The sequence below is a fragment of the Notamacropus eugenii genome, chromosome 5 (assembly GCF_028372415.1).
Source record: "Notamacropus eugenii isolate mMacEug1 chromosome 5, mMacEug1.pri_v2, whole genome shotgun sequence".
NCBI classification, from domain to species: domain Eukaryota; kingdom Metazoa; phylum Chordata; class Mammalia; order Diprotodontia; family Macropodidae; genus Notamacropus; species Notamacropus eugenii.
The window spans coordinates 131,209,097-131,233,709 of NC_092876.1; the positions used below are offsets into that span (position 1 = coordinate 131,209,097).

The window sequence follows — 24,613 nt, forward strand, 5'->3', positions numbered from 1 at the left end:
TTGGGGGGATACCCATCAATTAGGGAATGGCTGAGCATGTTGTGGTATATGAATGTAATGGAATACTATTGTCCCACAAAAAATGACAAGCAGACAGATTTCAGAGAAACCTAGAAAGACTTACATGAACTGATGCTGAGTGAAGTGAGCAGAACCAGGAGAACATTGTACACAGTAACAGCCACACACCAATTTTGATAGACTTAGCTCTTCTCAGCAATAGTCTATGATAATTTCAAAAGACTCATGATGAAAAATGCTATCCTCATCCAGAGAAAGAACTGTGGAGTCTGAATGCAGATTGAAGCATACTGTTTTCACTTTTTTTGTTTCTTTGTTCTCCATTCTCAACCTGGAATCTGATTTATTTAAGTCAAAGCTTTGGTTCAACAGTCTTGAGTGAGTTGTTTCTGATTTTGCTAACCTTGATTTTACAGGTAGTCGATTAGATCACATTCAGCCTTTAAGAGAGTATCTCCTTGGAGTAGTTAGGATTCCAATGAAAGATTTGCTCATCAAAAGGTCAGGTAAGTAACTTGATTGTTCATCAAGTCTTTGGATCACTGAGCTAGTGAGTACTTTAAATAGCTGACTCACTTTGTGACCATGGACAATTAACTTTCCTTTTCTAGGCTTCAGTTTCCTCTTCTATCAAATTTGGGATTTGAACTAGACTTCAGGTTCTTTCCAACTCCAAAATTTTATGATCTAATGTTAATGTGCCTTCTAACACTAACGTTCCATTAGTCCTGTAAGTCTGGTTCCCTCAGAAGAATATGCATCCTGTAATAGTAACTCACTTCTTTAGCCTAAAATTGTTTTATACCTGCACATCCACTACAAGCAATGTACCTAACCCTAAGAAGTTCACTCTTTGAATATCAGCCTCTCACCCCTTGAGTAGATTCTTTGGCTCTCACATCTATCATTGTATATGGCTATTTTCAAACAAATAGACAGAACCTTCTATTTCATTTTCTTCAGCTGATGCTAGTAATGCTTGATGTCATTATACTTTGAGCTATTTCAAGGAGTGTAGTGGTATAAAAAGAGCACTTTAGCTAGCTAAGCTAAGCACTTCCAAGTTTACATCTTGAGGCTATTAACTGATAGAATGGAACTCTAGATCTGTAAGGAATTATAGAAATCATTTAGTTATGACCCTACAAATGAGGAAATTGAGGTTCAGAGTATAGAAGTGACTTTCCCAAAGTGACATAATTAGTAGCAGAGCTAAGAGAAAAGAATGTAGGCCTGTAAATGCGCCTACAGTGTTCTTTTTAATTTACCAGGCAGCTAAATTTATAGTGAATCAATTTGACTTCCTGAGTTCTGAGAGGGCCTTTCTAGCTCTGGCTTCTTTTGTTCCATAGTCTAAATTCCTTTTAGCTCTGACATTCTATGCATTTGTTTATTTTCACATATTTCATCTGATAAAATAATCTTATGAGGTAAACAAAATAAAAATTAATGTCTCCATCTTATAAATTGAGGTAGATTCTCTAATTTACCCTCAAGTTATGTAACCAGTTCTAATGTAGCCAGGATTAGAATTTGGGTCTACTGAATCCCAGCCTTTTTTTTTCCTACTAGTTCCTGCCATCTCTGTAAAAATATATTTTCCAGTGAAATTGTTTCTGTCTGGTTATGGATCCATGTTTCCTGTTAGTTCTTGAGAATCGTAGAAACAGCACCCTTCCATAATTGTCTTCTCTCATAAGGGATTACAGGGTGGTATCCAGTCATCTTGCCTGAGGACCTGGCTCCAGCACAAAGCACAGACGTCATGCAGATGATTGTGGGTGGCCTGGAGCTATCGGTTTCCTTTGCTCATTCTGGTGACAGAGAACGGGTTTTGGAAGCTGCTAAACTTCTGGGCTGGAGTTTTGAGGAAGGCCCTGCTGACCTCCTCACAGATGTTGAGGAGAGGCCAGCTACCATTACCATCTCCACCCCAAGAGCATGGCTGCCAACCCATTGTATGTTACTGGCTGGCCAGACACATATCCACAAGGCCACCCACTGCTACCTTCGCTATAAGCTATATGACCAAGAGGGCTTCTGGACCCCACTCAGAAAACCAAAGTTAACCAAGAATGAAAAGCAAGTAACAATGACATTCACATCAACAAAAAAAGTAGACGTTAATGTGGGACCATCACTGCTTTGGTACTTCAGGGAAGAGAAACTGGAAATCCAGGTATGGCGGTCCTATGGAAATGACAGTGTGGAGAGGCCCCACCTGACAGACACCTTGATTGGGTCAGCGTATGTAGATCTTTCCAGGCTCAGTGTGAGGACAGCAAAGACACTGACTATTAGTGGTGAGTACTCATTTTGATGATATAAGGGGGCAGCATACTGGATATGGAATCAGAAGATCCTGAGTTCAAGTCCCAGCCCTGGTATTTATTAACTGTCTAACTGTAGGCAATTCCTTTTGTCCCCATGAACCAGTTTTCTCCTTTTTAAAATAGGAGGGTGGAACAGATGATCTCTATAGTTCCTTACTGCTCTAATGCTATGGATTCTCTTTCAGTGTTACTAATATAGTGATATGTTTATTAATAAAAAGACTATTTCTTTGACATACTTTTTTGTCAGAAAATTGTTTATCAGAGGTAGTGATAAAGCCAGGGATATGTTCTATGAAGTAGATTTTTTCTCATCTACACTTTGTTGAAGTATTCATTTTCCTCCTTCTTTCCTTTCAGTGGAAGGTGAATAGCAGCTCTCTGGGCTTCTTGTCCACATGAATGGCACTTTCCCCTCTCTGGGAATAACTTCCTACCCAGTGATAAAGCTAGACATAGCTATGGCCTGGGTATGCCTATTCAAATACCAAATAACCAGGTCAAGGAAATCCCTGGAATGTGTGGTCCAACCCCAAGAAGCCAGGAGGAAGAAATGAAATCAGACTTGATTCTACCCATTACCTTTTTATGGACCTCCTCATGTACATAATTTATACTTCTGTTTTATCTTTGTTCACCATCATTCAAGAGTAGCTCATACTCATACAAGTCTCTCAAGTCTTTCACAGTTTATAAAACACTACCCTTGCAAAAATTTTGTTAGGTTAAAAATAATAATAACTTGGATTTCTTTAGGGCTTACTTGGCTAGACTTGCCCTCTCCCATTTCTTTTCCTTCTAACCCAGCCAAAAAACAGCTCTGCATTCTTCTTCCTATGAAGTTTCAGACTATTCCTAGATCTCTCCACCAGCCTCAGGATCAGGGCTTCTGCAGTCATGATTTCAACATACCTGCATGCTTGCACCCACTTCCATATCCCTAATTTACTTCCACCCACTAAGGTAGAGGAATGGATAGCACGTGAGGCAACATGATTAGAGTCTGTGTACTGGTTTTCAGTCTGGGCTCAGGCAGGTGACTTTACCTTACTAGGCAGCAGCTTCCTGATCTTTAAAAGGAATGGGTAAGGGGAGAGGAATGGGTTGAACTAGATGATCTCTAATGTTCCAACTCTTCATCCTTTACACTTTTTACATACAGTTATGGCCACATATCTAGGTGGCTCAGTGAATAGAGTTAGACCTAGAGTCAGGAAGACCTGAGTCCAGCCTCAGATATTTGCTAGCTCTGTGACCCTAGGCAAGTCACTTTTAACCTCTTTCTGATTCAGATACCTTGACTGTAAAATGGGGATAATAGCATCTATCTTCCAGGGTTGTGGTAAGGATCAAATGACATAATATTTGTAAAGTGCCTAGCACAGTGCCCAGCACAAATATTAGCTATTATTATTATATGTAGTTTCCTAAGAAAAAAGTTATTTATTCACAGCCTTTTCCTAGCACAGTACTCTTAACTAGTCCCATCCTCAGTGATGAGGAGTCTAACTTTCCCTAACCCCCTCCATGACAAGGCAAATGTTGTTCTCAAAGAAATTGTTATGTAGGCTAATTATTGGAATGAGAGTGTGTGTCTGTGTGTGTGTGTGTGTGTGTGTATGTTTTTATTTTTCCAAGTGAGTTTGTCTGTATTACCTCATATAACAATCCTGTGATTGAGAACTTGCCCAAAGTCATAGTAACAGAATGATTAATTCCCTGGGATTAATAATACTTGAGCTATCTTTCTCATGGGACTGTTGTGAAGAAAATGCTTTATAAAGTATAAAGTGCTATAGAAATATGAACTACTCTTTTCAGTATTATGAATACTAATAATACTACTACTTCTAAACCTATTCAATTACTTTAATAGATAGAGGTGAATTGAGGGACATCCAGTTGGTACACCCCAGTGTGATGAAATGTTGTATTGAAATTATGGCAGCTAGAAATCCTAGCCCTGCAAATTGTTGTGGAGATTATTAATAATGTCATTAATAACAAAAGTAATAAAACAAAATATCCAAATCCCCTTTGGAAAACAATGTGCTATATTGTGTTTAAGAGCATTGAGAAAGTTTAAGTCTTTTCTGGGAAATTTTCCTTGGAATTCTGAAGAAGTAAGTGATATTTGGTGTGACCAAAAGGTCTACAAATCTTTTCCTACCCCAGATTGCTGACCTTGAGTCTCACATCTCCAGCTACATTTTAGATATTTCAAATTGGATGTCCAGGAGAGGTCTTAATCTGATTATGTCCAAAACAGAATTCATCTTTCCTCCTAAAGCCTCCTCCCCCTTTTGCCTTCCTTGTTACTGTAAAAGGCCAACACTATCCTCTTAGTCTTACAACCTAGGAGTTGTCTTGCATTCCTCGCTCTCTCTCACCCACCTTAGCCATTTCTGTTGCCAAAACCTGTCTTTATCTTTCCAGCATCTCTTGAATACACCCTAGCTGGGGAGTGTACCTACCTCAAGTCTCTCCCCACTCCAATCCATCTTCCATTCGACCAGTAAAATGATTTTACTAAATCTCAGATCTGATCCTGTCAGTAAACTATTTGATAAACTCAAGTATCTTCCTTTTACCTCTAGATCAAATACAAAATCCTCTGTTTGGCATTCAAAGCTCTTCATAACCTAGTCCCCTCCAACCTTTCCAGTTTTCTTATACTTTACTCCCCACCATGAACTTTTCAATCCAGTGATACTGACCCTCAAACTTTCCATGAACAAGGTGCTCCACCTCTCAGTGTTTTCTCTGGCCATCCCCCAGCCTGGAATGCTCTCCCTCCTCTGCTCTGACTACAAACCTCCCTGGTTTCCTTTAAGTCCCTCTTAAAATTCTACTTTCTAAAGGGAGCCTCTCCCATCCCTTCTTAATTCTTATGCCTTCTCTCTGTTAACTATTTCCTGTTTATCCGTATGGAGCTGGCTTTGTATGTATTTGTTTGCATGTTGTCTCTTGCATTTGATTGTCAGCTCCTTGAGGGCAAGGACTGTCTTTTGCCTCTTCTTGTATACCCACCATTTAGCGCAGTGCCTGTCATATATAGGTGCTTAAGTAATGTTTATTGAGGAAGTAAGAAGCCAATTCAACATTAAGTATGAATGTGCCCAGCGCTGTGCTAGGTATTAGGAATCCTGAGATAAAAATGAAATAGGCCTTGCCCTCGTTCTACTTAGGGAAAACGACTTCTATGTAGACAAGTCAATACAAAGTGATTTGGGGCATGAGGGGTGAACAACTAGGAGAATTAGGAAATGCCTCTTAGAAGAGATTACAGTCAAGCTGCTTCTTGAAGGGAACAGAGGTCCTTGGTGAGGAGGGAGTACATTTCAGGAATGGGGCAAGGCCTAAGTAAAGGTACAAAGAAGGGAGGTCGGTAATAGCAATAACTCCCACTTGGTCATTAAATTTAGTTAAATTAAACTGAATTTGTATAACATTTTTAAGGTTTGCAAGATGCTTTCTTTATAACTCAGCACTGTGAGGTAGGTGAGAGAAATGTTATCATTCCCATTTTACAGATGACAAAATAGAGGCAGAATGGGCATTCAGCTAGTAAGTTTCATGGCTAGTATTTGAACCTGAGTCTCCAGACTTCCAAGTCCATTTAGCTTTTTGCTACTACCTACTGCGCCCGCTAGAGTTACAGTTTATATGAGATACAGTCCTTACCTTCATGGAGCTTACATTCTTATACTGGGATATGACACGTAGGAATGACGATATAAAACATGCTAAGTTAAAGGGCCACTTGAGTCTGAGGAGAATCATAACTGATGGTGTTCTGAAGAAGGCAGCTTTGGAGTTCGGGTTTTTTTAAGGATAGAAATTCAATAGAAAACACCAGACTTTGTAGCTGCTTGTCCACAACAATGGAAAATTGAGGTAGAGTGCTTCCTCTGTGCAGAAAAGGTACAGATTTAAACTTTATGCTCCTCTAAAAATCTGACAAGACTTCCTTTGTGCCTGACTGGGACCATTTTATTTCCTTCTCTTGTAGGTGTTTATCCTGTGTTTGGGCGTGGTGCCTCAGACTTGTCAGGAGCTGCAGTTCGAGTCCAAGTTGTTGTCACATCGGAAAAGTCTGCTTCTTTTCCCCCTGGGGCTGCTCACCAGCCTGACTACATGGAAGACAGCAGCAACAGTGACTCAGAAAGAATTCCCCACCAAAAGGACCATAAAGAGCCTGAAAATCAGAATGACTCCAAGAAACCTTGTTCCCAGGACCCCCAGGCAGAGGATCCCCCTGCCGAAGCAGGCACGTTTGCTGTCAGCATCTCAGTGGAAAGAGCTATGCACTTAAGTTTAAAAGGTATTCTTAGTTTTAACTCTGTCCATTCAGGCTTAAGTGATGCCTAGAATCTTGGAGGCTTATCTAATCTGATACATACCTGAGCAATTCCTTCTCAGACTGCCTGATAAATGGGCTCTGTTAATAAAATTCCCTCTTAAGAGATCCCATCCTACCAGTGGACAGATCTGATAGGAAGTTTTTCTCAGAGTTGAATACTAAGTATAGCTCTTATGAAGTAGTAGGTACTTATTTTACAGATGAGACTATTGAGGTTGTCAGAACTCTGGTGACTTATTTTCTCAAAGTCATTTATAAGGATAGTAAATGTCAATCGGAACCTTGATCTTTTGATTCCAAGAACAAAGTTCTTTACCCTACACAGAAGATATGCTTTACTCTTTTCTGCCCTCTTGGATAGAACATCTGTTTCTTCCATGTGATAACCCTCCACATATTTGAAGACAGCTGTCATGCCCCCAAGTGTCCTTTTCTCTTGGTTTAATGCCCCAAGTTCTTTCAACTAATCCTTATATAACTTGTCTTCTGCCTCTCTTAGAGACAGTTAAGTGACGCAGTGGATAGAATGCTGGGCCTAGAGTTCAAATCTAGCCTCATGTGACCATGGGCAAGTCATTTAACCTCTGCCTCGATTTTCTCAATATAAAATGTACATAACAATAATACCTACTTCACAAGGTTATTGTGAGTGTAAATCACTTAGTACAATGCCTAGCATATAGTAGGCACTTAATAAATACTTCTTCCCTTCCCTCTCCCTTCTCACTATGCCAGTTGCCCTTCTTTGAATGCCTTCCTTTGTATTAATTTCCTCGTTGAGCACAGTATTACAAATGGAATCTGAATGGGGCAGTCAACAGCAACATTTATCACCTCTCTCATTCTGGAAATTGCTACTATTAATGCAACTTAATGTTAGTCTAGGTTTTTTGGCTCCTGTGTTTCACTTTAATTTGTCCTCCTTAGGAATCATTTCAGTCAGTGCTCTATCTTTAAGTACAGTTAACTCTAGAACTTTCATGATTTTAAAACCTAGGATTGTTGAAAAGTCAAACGATACTCATAGTATCTATAGTCTCTCACCATTATTTTAAACATACATTATCAGCCAGTTAGATGAGACTAATACAAGTAAGCTATGATATAAAGAAACATCTCCACACATCTGTCACTAATTATCATCAACAAAATCTTAACACCAAAGGCAACATAGAGATTCAGATGTTTACAAAAAGATTAGCTCTAGAATTCAGATGTATTTTCATCCTAACAGAGATATAAGTCAGTCAAACATTAATCAATGTGATTATTTACGTAGATTGATAATGAATCAAAATACATAGGGAAGGGCACCTGGGATTTCATGGGTAGGGAACTTCCTCAACCAGTGCAGGTCAACGCCTTCTCTGCAGTTTATAATCTTGGAGCATTGCCTAGAATACTCAAGTATTCATTGTCTTACCTTAAGTCACATAGCCAATTTGTGTCAGAGGCAGAATTTGAACCCAAGTCAGTGTGACTCTGAGGTCAATTTTCTGAGATCCACTCCTGTGCCTCTCATCAGAATATATGATAATGTACATATTGTCATCATCAGCATATTTGTAAAGTATTGGATTTAGAAAGGACCTTAGACGTGATCTAATCCACCCTCCCAGGTCAGGAATCCTGTCCTATATCCTTGTCAGATGACTTTCCAGTCTCTATTTGAACACTTCCAGTGATAAGGAATTCCTGCTCCCAAAGGTCATCCATTCTAGTGTTAAACAGCTTTAATTGTTGGAAATTCTTACTTATGCTTGTTTGAAATAAACAAATCTACTTCCTCTACCTCATAACAGCTTTTAAGATATTTAAAAATCTGCCTCTAAGACAATAATCCCCATTTAAACTATGATATTCATTTTTTAAAATATATTTAAGCAACCACTATATGCCACTGGCTATTCTGGCTGCTGATAGAAAAATAGGATCCCCATGGAGTATGACAGCTACAGAGATAAATACATTAATTAGAATAGTGTTAAGTACATAAAAAGGGTACAAAGGTGCTATGAGATTAGATGATAAAGACAACATTGCCAACTGGAGTCATCAATACATTCAAATGGAGTCTTAAAGGACTGGTAGGAGGATGCCCTATAAAGAGGTGGGGGGAAGGACTTTCTAATCATGGGGAGAAGCCCAAGCAGAGACTTGAGGGTTGGAAAAATATAGAAAGTGTATGAAGATTGTGTACAAGGTTAGTTTAACCCTTGGAGAGATGAAACATAGGGAATTGTAGGAGGAGATAATGCTGGGAATACAAGGTAAACATCAGATTGCACTGGTATGCAAATGGCAAACAAAGGACATAACAATGGAAAGCCAGTGAGCAAAGAAGTGAAATGATTAAATGTATTCATCCAAAAGGTGACTTTCTCAGCATGCTGTGAGGATCATATGATGGCTATAAAGTGTTCTGAAACCATAAGGCAGGTTAGACACATGAACTGATATTGATATTATCCTACTCTAATATTCTCAGGTTCCTTGTCCAGACACTGAGGTGACCCTTAGGTTCTTGAGGCTCTGCCAGAGGAATAGAAACAACTGGCAGGTGCCACCAGCATAGCTTAAGGTATGGGCTGGGTATTACACTATAAATGATTGGAGAGCCAAACTAACTAAATGCAGATGATTAATATTGCTAAAGATTGGATAAATGTTCAACGTAACAGCTTATCTCCTAGAATTTTGGCAGGGTGTGGGGAATGAGATCTGCATTAATGGAGATAAAGTCTACACAGTAAAACTGCTTAACTTTTGAGTTAGTGTTACATGATTAGTGCACTAGGAAATTTATCCTGAAAGATAAACTTTTTATGAAGTGAAGTATCTAGAAAGCAAATAATCACCCACTGATTTTTCTAGTTTAAAGTGGGAAGTTTGGATTTTCATATACTAGGTTTATTTAAAATAGTACAAAGTCCAATGTGCATAAAGTAGAGCCTTTCCTTCTTATATGTTGCAGTTGAAATCTCAGTGTAATCACCGTAAAAAAACAATATTGTGGGGGGTGGAGCCAAGATGGCGGAGTAGAAAGACACACATAAGCAGGGTCTCCCCACACAGCCCATAAAATATCTATAGAGAGGGACTCTCAACAAATTCTGGAGCAGCAGAAGTAGAAAACAGCAGAGTGGAGGAGATTTCCAGCCCAGGGTGACCCGAAAGACCCACGGGAAAGGTCAGCAGCACCAGACACAGAGCGGAGCCCAGCCCAGCCATGGCCATGCAGTGCAGCGCAACTCTGGGAGGAGGACATCTCAGGGGCGGAATCTCCAGTCGCAGCAGCAGGTCCTCAGATCCCTCAACCCACAGGCGCCAAAGCTCAGTGACGGGGTATTTTCAGCTGACCAGGAAGAGAGAAGGGCCTTCTCATAGCTCCAGCCTCAGGCAGTGGCATCAGAGGCCATATCAGGCAGGCGGCAGCAGTTCCCAATGCAGCCCCCACAGCAGCACACATCCATTGTTGGATCGTAAAACGCCTGCGGCCACTGAGGAGCTGAGTCTTACCTCAGCCCTGTGTAGAGGCCCTGAGGGAGCTAGTCTTTGTCTTGCACTGAATGGTGGCCCTGCCCCCACAGCTTGACTGAATCCCAGCCCCCCAGTGCTGGCTTGGCAGAACTGGAGGCCAGGTGGCTGTAGAGAGGAAACTCTCCTAAGATTCTGGGCACAAAAATCTCTTCTTCCTCTCAGACGAGTATACACGTTTGATTGTGCCACCTTGGAGGAACTGAGATTTTACAGATTCCCAGAGTATACCTTACTCTTGACAAAGGACCCAAAAGTCAAGTAACTGGTTAAGACAGTGCCCAAAAAAGGGGGAAAATATAAGACTATAGAAGGTTACTTTCTTGGTGAACAGATATCTTCTCCCATCCTTTTGGATGAGGAAGAAAAATGCTTACCATCAGGGAAAGACATAAAAGTCAAGACTTCTGTATCCCAAACATCCAAAATAAATATTCAGTGGTCTCAGGCCATGGAAGAGCTCAAAAAGGATTTTGAAAATCAAGTAAGAGAAGGGGAGGAAAAACTGGGAAGAGAAATGAGAGAGATGCAAGAAAAGTGGGTCAACACCTTGCTAAAGGAGACCCAAAAAAAGGCTTAAGAAAATAACACCTTGAAAAATAGTCTAACTCAATTGGCAAAGGAGGTTCAAAAAGCCAATAAAGAGAAGAATGCTGTAAAAATCAGAATTAGCCAAATGGAAAAGGAGGTTCAAAAGCTCACTGAAGAAAATAGTTCTTTCAAAATTAGAATGCAACAGATGGAGGCTAATGACTTTATGAGAAACCAAGAAATTACAAAACAAAACCAAAAGAATGAAAAAATGGAAGATAATGTGAAATAGCTCATTGGAAAAACAACTGACCTGGAAAATAGATCCAGGAGAGACAATTTAAAAATTATGGGACTACCTGAAAGCCATGATCAAAAAAAAAAGCCTAGACATCATCTTTCATGAAATTATCAAGGAAAACTGCCCTGACATTCTAGAACCAGGGGGCAAAATAAATATTGAAAGAATCCACTGATCACCTCCTGAAAGAGATCCAAAAAGAGAAACTCCTAGGAACATTGTGGCCAAATTCCAGAGTTCCCTGGTCAAGGAGAAAATATTACAAGCAGCTTGAAAGAAACAATTCAAGTATTGTGGAAATACAGTCAGGATAACACAAGATCTAGCAGCTTCTACATTAAGGGACTGAAGGGCGTGGAATAGGATATTCCAGAAGTCAAAGGAACTAGGACTAAAACCAAGAATCACCTACCCAGCAAAACTGAGTATAATACTTCAGGGGAAAAAATGGTCTTTCAATGAAATAGAGGACTTTCAAGCATTCTTGATGAAAAGACCAGAGCTGAAAAGAAAATTTGACTTTCAAACACAAGAATGAAGAGAAGCATGAAAAAGTAAATAGCAAAGAGAAGTCACAAGGGACTTACTGAAGTTGAACAGTTTACATTCCTACATGGAAAGACAATATTTGTGACTCTTGAAACTTTTTTTCTGTATCTGGGTAGTTGGTGGGATTACACACACACACACACACACACACACACACACACACACACACACACACAGCACAAGGTGAATTGAATAGGATGGGATCATATCTTAAAATAATGAAATTAAGCAGTGAGAGAAATATATTGGGAGGAGAAAGGGAGAAATGGAATGGGGCAAGTTATCTCTCATAAAAGAGGCAAGTAAAAGACTTTTCAGTGGAGGGGAAAAGGGGAGAGGTGAGAGAAAAAACATGAAGCTTACTCTCATCACATTTAACTAAAGGAAGGAATAAAATGCACACTCATTTTGGTATGAAAACCTATCTTACAATACAAGATAGTGAGGGAGAAGGGGATAAGCAGGGTGGGGGGGATAATGGAAGGGAGGGCAGTAGGAGGAGGAAGCAATTTTGGGGAGGGATAGGATCAAAAGAGAGAATAGAAGAAACGGGGGGCAGGATAGGATGGTGGGAAATATAGTTAGTCTTACACAACACAACTATCATGGAAGTCATTTGCAAAACTACACCGATATGGCCTATATTGAATTGCTTGCCTTCCCAGAGGGAATGGATGGGGAGGGAGGGATGAAGAGAAGCTGGAACTCAAAAGTTTTAGGAACAACTGTTGAGTATTGTTCTTGCAGCTAGGAAATAAGAAATACAGGTAATGGGGTATAGAAATTTATCTTGCCCTTCAGGACAAAAGAGAAGATGGGGATAAGGGAAGGGAGGGATGTTAGAAGGGAGGACAGATTGGTGATAGGGGTAATTAGAATGCTTGGCGTTTTGGGGCGGGAGGAGAAATGGGGAGAAAATTTGGAACCCAAAATTTTGTGGAAATGAATGTTGAAAACTTAAATAAATAAATTTAAATTAAAAAAAAGAATCAGAGCCAAGAAATTTGCATCTAAGTCTAGAGGGCAGATTTTAGTCAGAAATCCTGAAATCCTAGGGTTTCCCATAGACAGAAAGGTTTTGGGCTTCAAGTAAGAAGGCCATGTTTCAAGCATTCTGGAATCCAGCACAACTGGTTAAACTAAATAATCGTTTATTTGCTCTGTAAAAGGAGAGACTGTAATGATAGGAATTTATGACAGTTAAGAGGCAGGCAATGATGACAGAAAACAGAGAGAATGTAAAAGACATAAAGAATGTCCAACAATATTATTACTGCTTAAATATAACCCAGTAATAGAAGTTTTAAGTTATTTTAAGTAAACCGTCTGTAGAAGATTGCATTCATGTAAACGGCTACTATATACAAGCAGTTTAAAGCAGGGGCAATAAAGTTCTTAAAAAAAAAAAAACCAATATTGTGTTTTGCAATAGACTGCTTTCCTTATACAAAATGAGTGTTTCAAGGTCTAGAATATAATTTGGGCCTGTACACTTAGGAAGAAGCACTCTTAAGTCTATAGTGGAGAGAGGGACCAGTATAGATTGCATTCTATGCACACCTTAGCCCATGTGATTTTTGTTCATGCCTTTCCGTAAATACTCTATAGACGATTTCTGCCATGTGCTAGATGCTCTCCCATGATTCTTTTAATACTTCATGGATACCAGTGCTGCATAGACTATCCCATATGTTATGCCTCTTGGCCAGTCTCCTTTTTTCCAGTCATCCTGTTCTTGGTAATGTATTATGTGCCACTTCTCACCACAGTTCATTGTCAAGAACATGTTAAAGTCTAATTATACCCATTTTGCGTAATTCAGTTGCCCTTTGTGTCATCTATAATGTTTTTCTTTTGAAATTATGGGGTTCTGTGAATCACAGCCAAATGGCATTAGCAGGAGGAGAATAAGATCATCATCATCATTGCTGTGGCTAATAACAATTTGCTTTGAGCCACAGAAAGTCATTTTTTCAGCACAGGTGGGCTGCGATCTATATTGCTAGAGATTTTACATGGGATCATTGACATACTAGTATTATCTTAATGTTCAGCAGCTATTCCTGGACAATACCACCAGGTGCTTTTCAGATCATGACCTTGCTCAGTGATATTAACATTGTAGGCAAAGCCTTGTTTTATTGTTACCACCCCGGGGGAAAGTACCACAGTTCATATAGATGAACACCCATGGCTTCTTTATCATCTACTCTTAGGATTTCTCTTATGTTTTTGGGAGGTGGTTGTTTTTTAGATTCAGCTCAGGACTAGAGTTAAAAAACAAAACAAAAAACAAGTTCCTCCAAAGCCATAATAGATGTTTGACTCCAAGGCCTTCAGCAAAGGTTACCAACCCCAGATAGTTTGTGAGAGAGTATTCTTAGCAAAGTCAAGTTCCAGGTGGTCCTCTAAAAGAGGTAAGGCAACACTAATAAAGTAGTACTGATATTCCTGTTATGTATGTAAAGCTAGCAGAAGACACTATAAGAATTCCCTCACCCATGAAAAACTCTATTTGCTTTGTTCATTCACTGGCAATCATGTATGAAGCACACACTCTGTGCAGAGAATTATGATAGGTACTGGAGGAAATGCAAGTTTAATTAGACAAAGACTCTGCCCTCTAGGAAACCACATACTATTTTATTTTTTATCTTCATATCTCCTGCACCTAGAACAGCACCTTACACATAGAAGGTTTTTGTTGAATGTAATAAAATTATATAGTCGGTAGTTTAGTAAGAAGATATGACATAAACAGAGATAGGTATAGTATGCAATAAAGTATATTAGGGAGGTGCAAAACAATTCTGAATTAAGTCTGAGGGAAGTTGGAACCTAACTAGAAAATAAAAGAGATTATACTGAAAGGAGTGGCATTTGGATTAGACTTTAAAGGTTAGATAGCAGTGCATTTTATCATTCAAACAGGTGTTACTATGTGCCAAGCACTGGAGATACAAAGAAATAATTGAAATAGTCCATGTTCTCAAGGACATGGGAAAGACAACATGTATATATACGCAGGCAAATAGAAAGCAGACACAAAGTAACCTTGGTGAGAAAGGTAGTAGCAGGTAAGAAGTCTAAGAAAGGCTTCATGGAGAAGGTGACATTTGGGTTTAAGGTGAGTAACGTAAGAAATCTGGAAAGGTTAGCCAAGTTCTGAAAATCTTTTAATAACAAACTGAGAAGAATATATTTGATCCTAGAAGTAATAGGGAGCCCTGGGAGTTTTACTAAGTAACCAGGGAGGAGGTGGTGGTGTGGTCCATACATGTGCTTTAGGAAAGTCACTTTGGCAGATGTGTGGAAGATATTGGACAGAGCAGAGATTTGCGACCAAATAGGAAGCTACTGCAGTGATTTTTTTGATATAGGGAGTTCCCAGTACAGAAGTTCCCTCTACCAAGGCATATTAGTAACTCTTCTTCAATTTCTAGTCTTAGAGAATTGCCTGAGGCACTGAGAGATTTGAATGACTTGCTGAAGGTCACATTGAAAGTATAGGCCTTGTAATACCTAGGTTATTCTGACTCCATAGCCAGCTCTATCCACTAAACAGTGGTTCTTAAAAGTGTGATCCTTGGACCCTTGAGGTTACCTAAGACCCTTCCAGGGGGTCCTTGGATCAGAACTTTTAATAATAATACTCAGATGTTATTTACCTATTAAAATAGTCTCTTTTCCAACTATGTATATGTATGAGGCCTAATTTTCTTTATACACTTCAATTATAACAAAATATCCCAACAAATTGAATGCAGAAGCATAGATGAGAATTTTGGTGGCTTCTAATGAGCCAAACATTAAAGAGATTTGCAAAAATATGTAAAATGATGCCATTCTTACTAATTTTTTAAAATAGTTATTTTTCATAAAAACACATATTACATGTTAATGTCATGGATTTATTTAATGAATTAATATTTTTAAATGTGTTGCTTTTAATTTCTACTATGATAAATACTGGATAGAATACACATAAACAAAAGCTCTTTGAATGGGTCCTCAATAATTTTTAAGCATGTAAAGGGGTCCTGATTCCAAAACGTTTTGAGAACCGTCACTCTACTCTGTGGCTGCCTCTCAACAGAAGTGTGATTTGGTATAATGTAAATATAAGTTGCTATTGTGGTGATGTTGGTGTTGATGTTTTGGTAATTCTTTGAACTATAGTTCTTGTATTTCAGGAAGCCCCCTGACTGAACGGAATGTCACAGCACCCAGTTGCTGTGTGTCCTTTGCTGCAGCTGATGTAAGATCCCCAATATATACACATGTGATTGAGAATACAGACTCACCTGTCTGGGACTTTCAGCAGGAAACCAGGTATAAGACTTTTGCTGTGCAACCAACACCCAGTAATCCTGATCATGTCCAAGAAACTTTATCCAGTGCTCTGCATGTAGTTTAACCATAGAACCTTAGAGATAGAAGGGACCTTCACCTAAAGCAGGAAATCCCTCTAAAATACCCTCTGACAAGTGATGTAGACTCAAAAATTATTTGATTCCATGAAAAAATTTTCCCTTCTCTCATGAAACAGTCTGAAAGAAAACTAAAAATTGTGTATACTCTTTTGTCATCCATGTTGATATCATAGTCTGTGGTATGACCCCTTAATAAAGACTCTTGACCAAAGGGGTGAAAAGGAAAGATATTTATTCAGCTTTCTTGAGAAAGGGCACTCCCACCTGCACTCAAGATGGCCATGACTGAGGAGAGCAAGAGCAGTTTATATAGACCCTGACCTCAGTACCCCCCACCCTGACCTCTTAGTCCATTGGCTGAGCCTTGAAGGTACAGTCTATCCATGGAAAATCTACCCCAGCAACAAGGAATAAGTATTCAAGAGCAGTTTTTGGCAAAGGGGATAAGGGAGTAAGCAAAAGCAGCCTCTGTCAAAGACAATCATGTAGCACAAAAAGTTTTTAAGAAAAACAGAATCTCTTTGTTTCTCAGGGCCAGGTGAGACAAGCGGGGCTCACACATGGGACCCTTGAGGGATCTTCACTAAATATACCTGTTCCACTCACCCTCCTCACTATACTCCTTTGTCATCCATGTTGATATCATAAATCTGATCTTTTAGAATGCAGGTTTCTATTAAAGTATTCCTTAGTCCTTCCTCATAGCATGGAAGTGTGGGTTCTCAGAACTGTATGAGTGAGTGCAGTGCCTGGCACGTCCTGACTGTAGGCCTCATAATGGGCTCTCTCCCTATCATTGAAGAACCAGCCTCATCACCAGCCAGTTGGCCACAGGTGATAATGGTTTTGACCACTACAATTTACAGAGACCATCTACTAATGGTATCATAATTATCACATTATAAGTTAAAGTAGAGGGAGTGCCGATACTAGTGAGATCACATGTCTAAGAAATATAAAAGTTTGAGTTTGCCCCAGAAGCATATCTTTGAAATGCAAAAATTTTGCCATAACTCTTCACGGAAACAAGATGATGAGCTAACTGACCTACAAGTGGTAGAGTGAGTTTCAGTCCTTATTTTCATATTGTCCTTTGTTTCACTCCAGGCAGGCCATTAAACATAAAAAGAGCAGTCACAAACACTGTTGCAAACTGTCTTTTATGAAGATACTTCCTTCCTCAAAGGCAGCTAGGTGATACAGTAGATAGAGCACCAGTGCAGGAGTCGGGAGGACCTGAGTTCAAAGCTCACCTAATTAGCTGTGTGACCTTGGTCAAGTCACTTAACCCCAATTGCCTCATCCTGGGTCATCTCCAGTCATCCTGATGATTATCTGGTCACTGGATTCAGATGGCTCTGGAGGAGAAGAGAGGCTGGTGACCTGCACAGCCCTCGCTCACTCAAAACAAAGTCAAGTGCAAGTCATGTCATCATTTCTCTGATGGCATGGTCTTCTTCGGCAATGAAGGACAAACCCACCACCACCACCACTGCCTTTCTCAAATGTCATTCTTGGAGAGTAGAAAGAAAAAAAGCTTCAGAGCTACAGTCTCCAACTATAGCCTCATCTTGGCCAGTTTCCGTCAGTGATACCTCTTCCTTGGTAGTGTGGTCAACTCAGATCAGTTCCCCAAGACATCTGGGGGCACAGTGGATAGAGTGCTGGCTCTGGAATCAGAAAAACCTGAGTTCAAATCCATCCTCAGACAGTAGCTATTTAACTCTGGGCAAATCACCTCTCCTGTCTGCCTCAGTTTTCACAACTGTAAAATGTTATAATAACAGCACTCATTTCCCATAGTGGTTGAGAGGATAAAATAAGATAATATTTGTAAAAAAAGCACCTAGCACAGTGTCCGGAACATTGCAGGTGCCTTATTCCATTCCATTCCCATTTCTCTCCCACTACTCACAGAAAGGCAGTCAGTAAACATTTGTAATGCACTGTGTGCTAGGTACTGTGCTAAGCTCTGGAGATACATAGAAAAGGAAAAACAATACCTGACATGAAGGAATATATTATATATATGTATATATACATATATATATATTTTCTTATTGCTAAACAACATGTAAATAAATACATAGTAGATACATTACAAAGCAGATGGATAGTAACCTTATAGGGAAAGTGTAACCTTAGAGGGAAAGGTTATAGCAACAAGGAGAAAGGCAAGAAAGCCCGCCTGCAGAAAAAATATCTTTGAGCTGAGTCATGCTAAGAGTGAATGCTCAAGTGAAATCATAGGACATTCCAAGCACAGGCACAGAAAATGAAATGTCATATTCAAGGAAGAGCAGACTGACCAATTGAGTTAAATTGTAGTATTCATGGAGAGGGATAAAGTATAAGAAAACTGGGAAGGTAAGAAGGGACCAGGTTGTGAAGAACCAGGCAAAGGCTTTATATCCTAAAGATAATAGGGAGTCATAGAGCCCAGTGAGTCAAATCGATCCTTTAAGAAAATAATTATGGAACTTTGTGGAAGGAAAGTAGGAAAAATCTTGAAATAGAGAGCAATTAGAAAGCTGTTGCAGTGGTCCATGTGAGAATTGAGGAAGGTCTAAGTTAGAATGGTGGATTGTGTGACTGGAAAGAACGGGTCAGATGTAAAAGATGTTGTAAAGGTAAAAAATAACAAGATTTAGTAACCTATTGGATATTGTGGGATGAGGGAAAGCAAAGAGTCAAGAATGACACTGAGGTGACAAGGAAGATAATAGCAGTGCCATAAGCAATGTAGGGAAATTCTGAAGGGGAGAGGTTTGGGGAAAAGATAATTTTTTTGGTTTTGAATTTGTTGAATTTGTGGTGTTTATAGGACATTCAGTTTAAAATGTCCAATAGGTAAGGTGGTAATATGGGACTAGAGTTCCAGAGAATAATTAGAGCTCCTTACATAGATCTGTGAATCATTTGTGTGGAGTTAATAACTGAACCTAGAGGAGCTGATGCAGTCTCCAAGTGATAGAACACAGAGAAAGAAGACCCCAAGACAGAACCTTGAGAGGCACTCACATTTAGTGGACGTAACATGGATGATGATCCAGCAAAGGAGACTGACAAGGAGTGGTCATATAGATAGGAGAAGAACTAAAAGAGAACAGTTATGGAAACCTAGAAAGGAAAGATTATCCAGACATAGCTGATAAATATTTGCAAATGCTGCGGAAAGATTAAAAAGGATAAGGACTAAGAAAAAGCCATTAGATTTGACAATTAAGAGATCATTGGTGACTTTATTTTTAAAATTTAACATTTTATTTTTTCTCCGATTACATGTAAAAACAGTTTGCAACTTTTGCTTTGAAAAATTTTTGAGTCTCAAATTCTCTCTCTCTCCTCCCCACCTCATTGAGAAGGCAAACAATTTAAGTTATCTACAGTCAAAAAAACATATTTCCATCTTAATCAGGTTGTAAAAAGAAAACAGACAAAAATAAAAAGTAAGAAAAATAAATAAAAAGTATGGTTCCATCTGCATTCAGATTCCATCAATTCTTTCTCTGGAGATGGGGATAGCATTTTTCATCATAAGTCTTTCAGAATTGTCTGGGATCATTGTATTGCAGAGAATAGCTAAATTATTCACAGTTGATCATCATATAGTATTGCTGTTACTGTATACATTGTTCTTATTCCTCTCATTTCACTTTGCATCAGTTCATGTAAGTCTTCCCAGGTTTTTCTGACAGCATCCTGCTCATCATTTCTTATAACACAGTAGTATTCCATCACAATCATATACAACAATTTGTTCAACTATTCCCCAATTGGACATTCCCTCAATTTCCAATTCTTTGCCATGACTGAAAGAGCTGCTATAAATACTTTTACATGTATATAGGTCCTTTTCCTTTTTATCTCTTTGGAATACAGACCTAGTAACAGTGTTGCTTGGTCAGAGGGTATGCATGGTTTTATAGCCCTTTGGGCATAGTTCCAAATTACAAAATGGTTGAATCGGTATACTGTCTCTTCCATTGATAACTCTAATTTAGAGAGAACAATTTCAGTTGAATGATGTGATTAGGAGACAGATAGCACAGTGTTTAGAAGAGAGTGAAAGGAAAGGAAATGGAAGCATGAATTGTAGATGGCTTTGTCAAGGAGTTTGACCTTAGAAGGGAGGAGGACTTAAGAATGATATCTAATAGAGCTCCATGGAGCTATTTGAAGTCACTGACAAGTCTGACTTTTGCAAAGCACAAGCGTATCGGCCATCTTCCTTGCACTGAACAACAATATGAAGATGCCCACCATGGGCTTAGGCACTTGGAAGTCCCTCTGGGCAAAGTGAATGATGCAGTGAAAACAGCAGTGGATTTAGAATACCTCCACACTGAACAGCTGACTGCTTCTAAAGACAACCCATTTCTGTTTTAGACATTCCTCAGTGTTAGAAAGCTCTTTATTATGTTGTAAAAAGTATTTTTGAATTAGTTGGTGAGTTTGTTGAAATTGAAAGATCTCTTCCAATTTTGAGATCCTGCAATTCTCTGATTTCTCATAAGTTCAGTATTTTCTCATTATATTTCTCTAAGAGGACCTACCTTGCTTTTGTGCAAGAGAAAAGTACTGTTATGGGGATAGAAGTTGTTTTGTTTGGTTTTCTTACTATGTTCCAGTGTAACTATTTGTTAAATGTTCAGAGGTAATCACTGAAATTTACTATCCTTGACTATCATGTTCTCCATTCCCAAAAAATTCAATTCAGTAAATATTCAGTAGGGGAGATAAGATAAGACACGTACACAAATAACTATGATGCTAGAGAGAATGTTGTACATGTACAAGGGGAAATTCAGACAAAATGTTGTGACATATTTGAGGAGGAAAGGGAAAGCCTTCTTGTTTCCTAACATGAGGGGGAACATCTCCAGCAGGGTGTCATGAAAGAAGTGTAGTACCTGAGCTGGGCCATGAAACGAGAGAGAAGACCAGAGAATAGCAAGTAATCTTTGCCAAACGACTGAGCAAGTGGAAAGTAGTGTAAGATATGACTGAATAGGTCAGGATCAGAAGTTTACAGTTTATCTGAACACAAGAGTAGTGCAACATTACTTGGGCATCAGACTAAGAATGGGCTTGGGAGAGGCAGAACTAGTGGTGGGAAGACCAGCATTTGAGTCTGGTGGATACCATTAGAGGAAATAGGAACAGAAGCTGGTGCCTAGTTAGAGTTGAGAGGGATGTGAGAGTTAATCCTGTCAAACCTCATCTTACAACTGTTAATTGGAGGTCTAGAAAGCATAAAGGACATCACCAAAGTCACAAAGGTAGTAGTTGAGCCAAAAGTCATACCAGGGCTCTCTGACTCCAAATTCAGTACTCTCTCTGTTGTATCAGCTGCCTCCTGGTTTACTTACACATGACATAAGTATGTTTTTCCTACAGGTTATCCAAAGAACTTCTACTGGACTCCCAACAAGCCCTGGTCTTCAAAGTTTGGCATAAAGCAGGTATTACTTCTCTTCTTGTCTTGAAACGATCCCTTAAGGGGAACTAGTTGAATATCTGTTAAACCATCTTGTTTACAGTCTGAAAGTCATTTTCTTTTTTTAACCAGGAGAGGCTCTATTGAAGAGTATGATAATCAAAAGAAAAGGAACATATTAAAAGTTAATTATAAGCAAAAGAAAGTTTAGTGTCCTCCAGTAGAATAAAAGAATCTCACAGTTGGAATGATCTTAAAAGGCATCCAATATGAACCAGAATACAATTCCGCTTGGAATCATACAGCCACAGATTCAGAATGTCAGAGCCAAAAAGGACTTTAGAATATAATCAGTCATTCCATCAATAAACATTTATTAAGCACCTGCTATGTGCCAAGAACGGTGCTAAGTGCTGGGTATACAAAAAGAGGCAAAAGAGAGTCCTTGCCCTCAAGGACTTCACAATCTAATAGGGGAGATAACATGCAAACAAGTAGATACAAATTTTGTGCAGGATAAATAGTAAATAATTAACAGAAGGCACTAGAATTAAGAGGGGTTGGAAGAACCTTCCCATGGAAGATGGTATTTTAGTTGGGACTTGAAGAAAGCCAGTAGACAGATGATGAGGGAGAACATAATAGGCATGGGGGACAGTCATAGAAAATGCCTGGAGCCAAGAGATAGAGTGTCTTGTTTACAAAACAGCACAGAGGCCATTGTCACTGAATTGAAGAGTACCTGTCTGAGAGTAAAGTGTAAGAAGACTGGAAAGGTAGGAGGGGGATAGGTTATGAAGGGCTTTGAACATCAAACAGGATTTTGCATTTGATCCTGGAACCACTGAAGTTTATTGAGTATGGGGTCTGATATAGTCAGATCTGCACTTTAAGAAAATCACTTTAGCAGCAGAATCAAGAATGGTTTGAATTGAGGAGAGACTTAAAAGTAAGCATACTCATAAGTAGTCTATTACAGTGGTCCAGGCATGAGGTGAAGAGGGCCTGAACCAGGGTGGTGGCAGTATCAAAGAAGAGAAGGAAGAATGTTGCAAAGGTTGAAATCAACAGACCTAGGCAACAGATTGGATATGGGAGGTGAGAGACACTAAGGAGTTGAGCCTAGGGAAAATGCTGGTGCCCTCTCCAGGAACAGGGAAGTTAAGAGCTAGGGCAGGATTTAGGGGGAAAGATGAGTTCAGTTTTGGATGTGTTGAGTTAAGATGTCTACTGGACATCCAGTTCAATATGTCTGAAAGGCAGTTGGAGATACAAGACTGGAGGTTAGCAGAGAGACTGGGGCAGGATAGGTAGTTTTAAGAATCTTCAGTATAAAAATGGTAATTAAATCCTTGGGAGTGGATGAGATCTCCAAGTGAAGTGGTATAAAGAGAGCATGCTAGATGAGGATTCAGCAAAGGAGACTGAATAGGAGCAGTCAGATAGGTAGGGAGAAAACCAGGAAAGAGTGGTGACTGAAAAACCTAAAGAGAAGAGATTGTCAAGGAGAAGAGGGTGATCACCAGTGTCAGAGGCTTCAGAGAGTTCAAGAATAATGACATTGGAGAAAAGGTCATTGGATTTGGCAGTTTAAAAAAAAATCATTGGTGACTTTGAAGAGAGCAGTTTTAGTGGAATGATGAAATTAGAAACTGGATTGCAAAGGGTTAAGGAAAGAGAAGAGACAGTGGAGGCACCTACTGTAGGTGACCTTGTAAAGGAGTTTAGCCACAAGGGGCAGGAGAGATATAGGATAAAAGCAGAACTGGAAGGATCAGGTGAGGGTTTTTTGAGGATGGGGCACACATGGGTTTGTCTGTAGGAAATAGGGAAGGAACTAGGAGACAGAAAAAGATTGAAGATAAATGGTATCTCATCAGTTGAGGAATGGCTGAACAAATCATACTACATGATTTTGATGGAGCACTATTCTCCAAGAAGTGACACGGGGGAGCGGTCTCAGAAAAACCTAGCAAGAGCTATATGAACTGATAAAAAGTGAAGAGAGAAGAGCCGTGAGATCATTGTGCATAGTGATTGCCAGGTTGTAATGATGACCAACTGTGAAAGATTTGGCTACTCTGATCAATATAGTGATTCAAGAGAAATCCAAAGGACTCATGAAGAAAAAAATGCCATCCACCTCCAGAGAACTGATAAATTCTGAGTGCAAATTGAAATGTAATTTTCTTGCTTTACTTTTTCCTCTTTTTTGCAATATTTGGCTAATATGGAAATGTTTTGCATGACTTCACATGTATAATTGATATTATATTGCTTGCCTTCTTGGTAGGTGGGAGAGAAGGAAAGAATTTGAAACTCAAAATTTAAAAAGAAAAATATTACAAGTAATAAACCCAAAAAAAAGAAAAGAAGTGATAGAGCAGGGATACTAAAGGGGGCCATCTGCTGGAAGATAGAACATGATAGAACAAGACATTTTGAAGTAGAATTTTAACATAGAGGATATCAAAATTGGAAGGACTCCTAGAATGTTAAGTGTAAGAGATCTCTCATGATTCTTCATCCATCCCTTCTTTCTAAAAACATGTCCAGATTTTCCTCAGTCTCCTCCAAACCAAATCTGACAGTCATCTACCTCTGTTGCCTCTATTTCTTCACTTCTCAGACCCTTATGATCTGACTTCCTATACCAGTGATCTTCAAAACTGCCTTCTCAAAGATTACCAATAATCTCCTGTTTTTGTTTTTTTAGTTTTTTAAAAACTTTAACATTCATTTTTTTTAATTTTTGAGTTCCATATTCTCTCCCTCCTCCCTCCCCTCCCTTTCCCATTGAGAAGACAAGCAACATTATATCAGTTATACATGTGAAGTCATGAAAAACGTATTTCCAGGTTAACCATACTGGGGGGAAAAATCAAAAGCAGGAATATGAAGTTAAAAGGGTATGCTTTTAAAAGTTAAAAGGGTATCTGTGCTCATACTTCATCAATTCTCTCTCTAAGCATAGATAACTGGTATTCTGTTTTTAATCATTCTGGCATAGATATTAGAAGTGCTATTATTGGGTCAAAGAGAACATGTATTTGATTGTTTTTTGGTTATAATTCCAAATTTATTTCCCTGGGTATCACTACCAAG

At 39.1% G+C, this 24,613-nt stretch overlaps 1 protein-coding gene across 6 annotated transcripts in view; it reads left to right on the forward strand.

The window, feature by feature from the left end:
* Positions 1-24,613, forward strand: part of C2CD3 (C2 domain containing 3 centriole elongation regulator) — a 168,964-nt gene that overhangs the window by 107,615 nt on the left and 36,736 nt on the right. For all 6 annotated transcript variants that reach the window (XM_072610867.1, XM_072610868.1, XM_072610873.1 and 3 more), the window contains 5 exons: positions 438-527; positions 1,722-2,324; positions 6,367-6,678; positions 15,829-15,967; positions 21,469-21,533. In XM_072610867.1, coding sequence (XP_072466968.1) covers positions 438-527; positions 1,722-2,324; positions 6,367-6,678; positions 15,829-15,967; positions 21,469-21,533 — 1,209 coding nt within the window. The remainder of the gene's footprint in view (positions 1-437; positions 528-1,721; positions 2,325-6,366; positions 6,679-15,828; positions 15,968-21,468; positions 21,534-24,613) is intronic.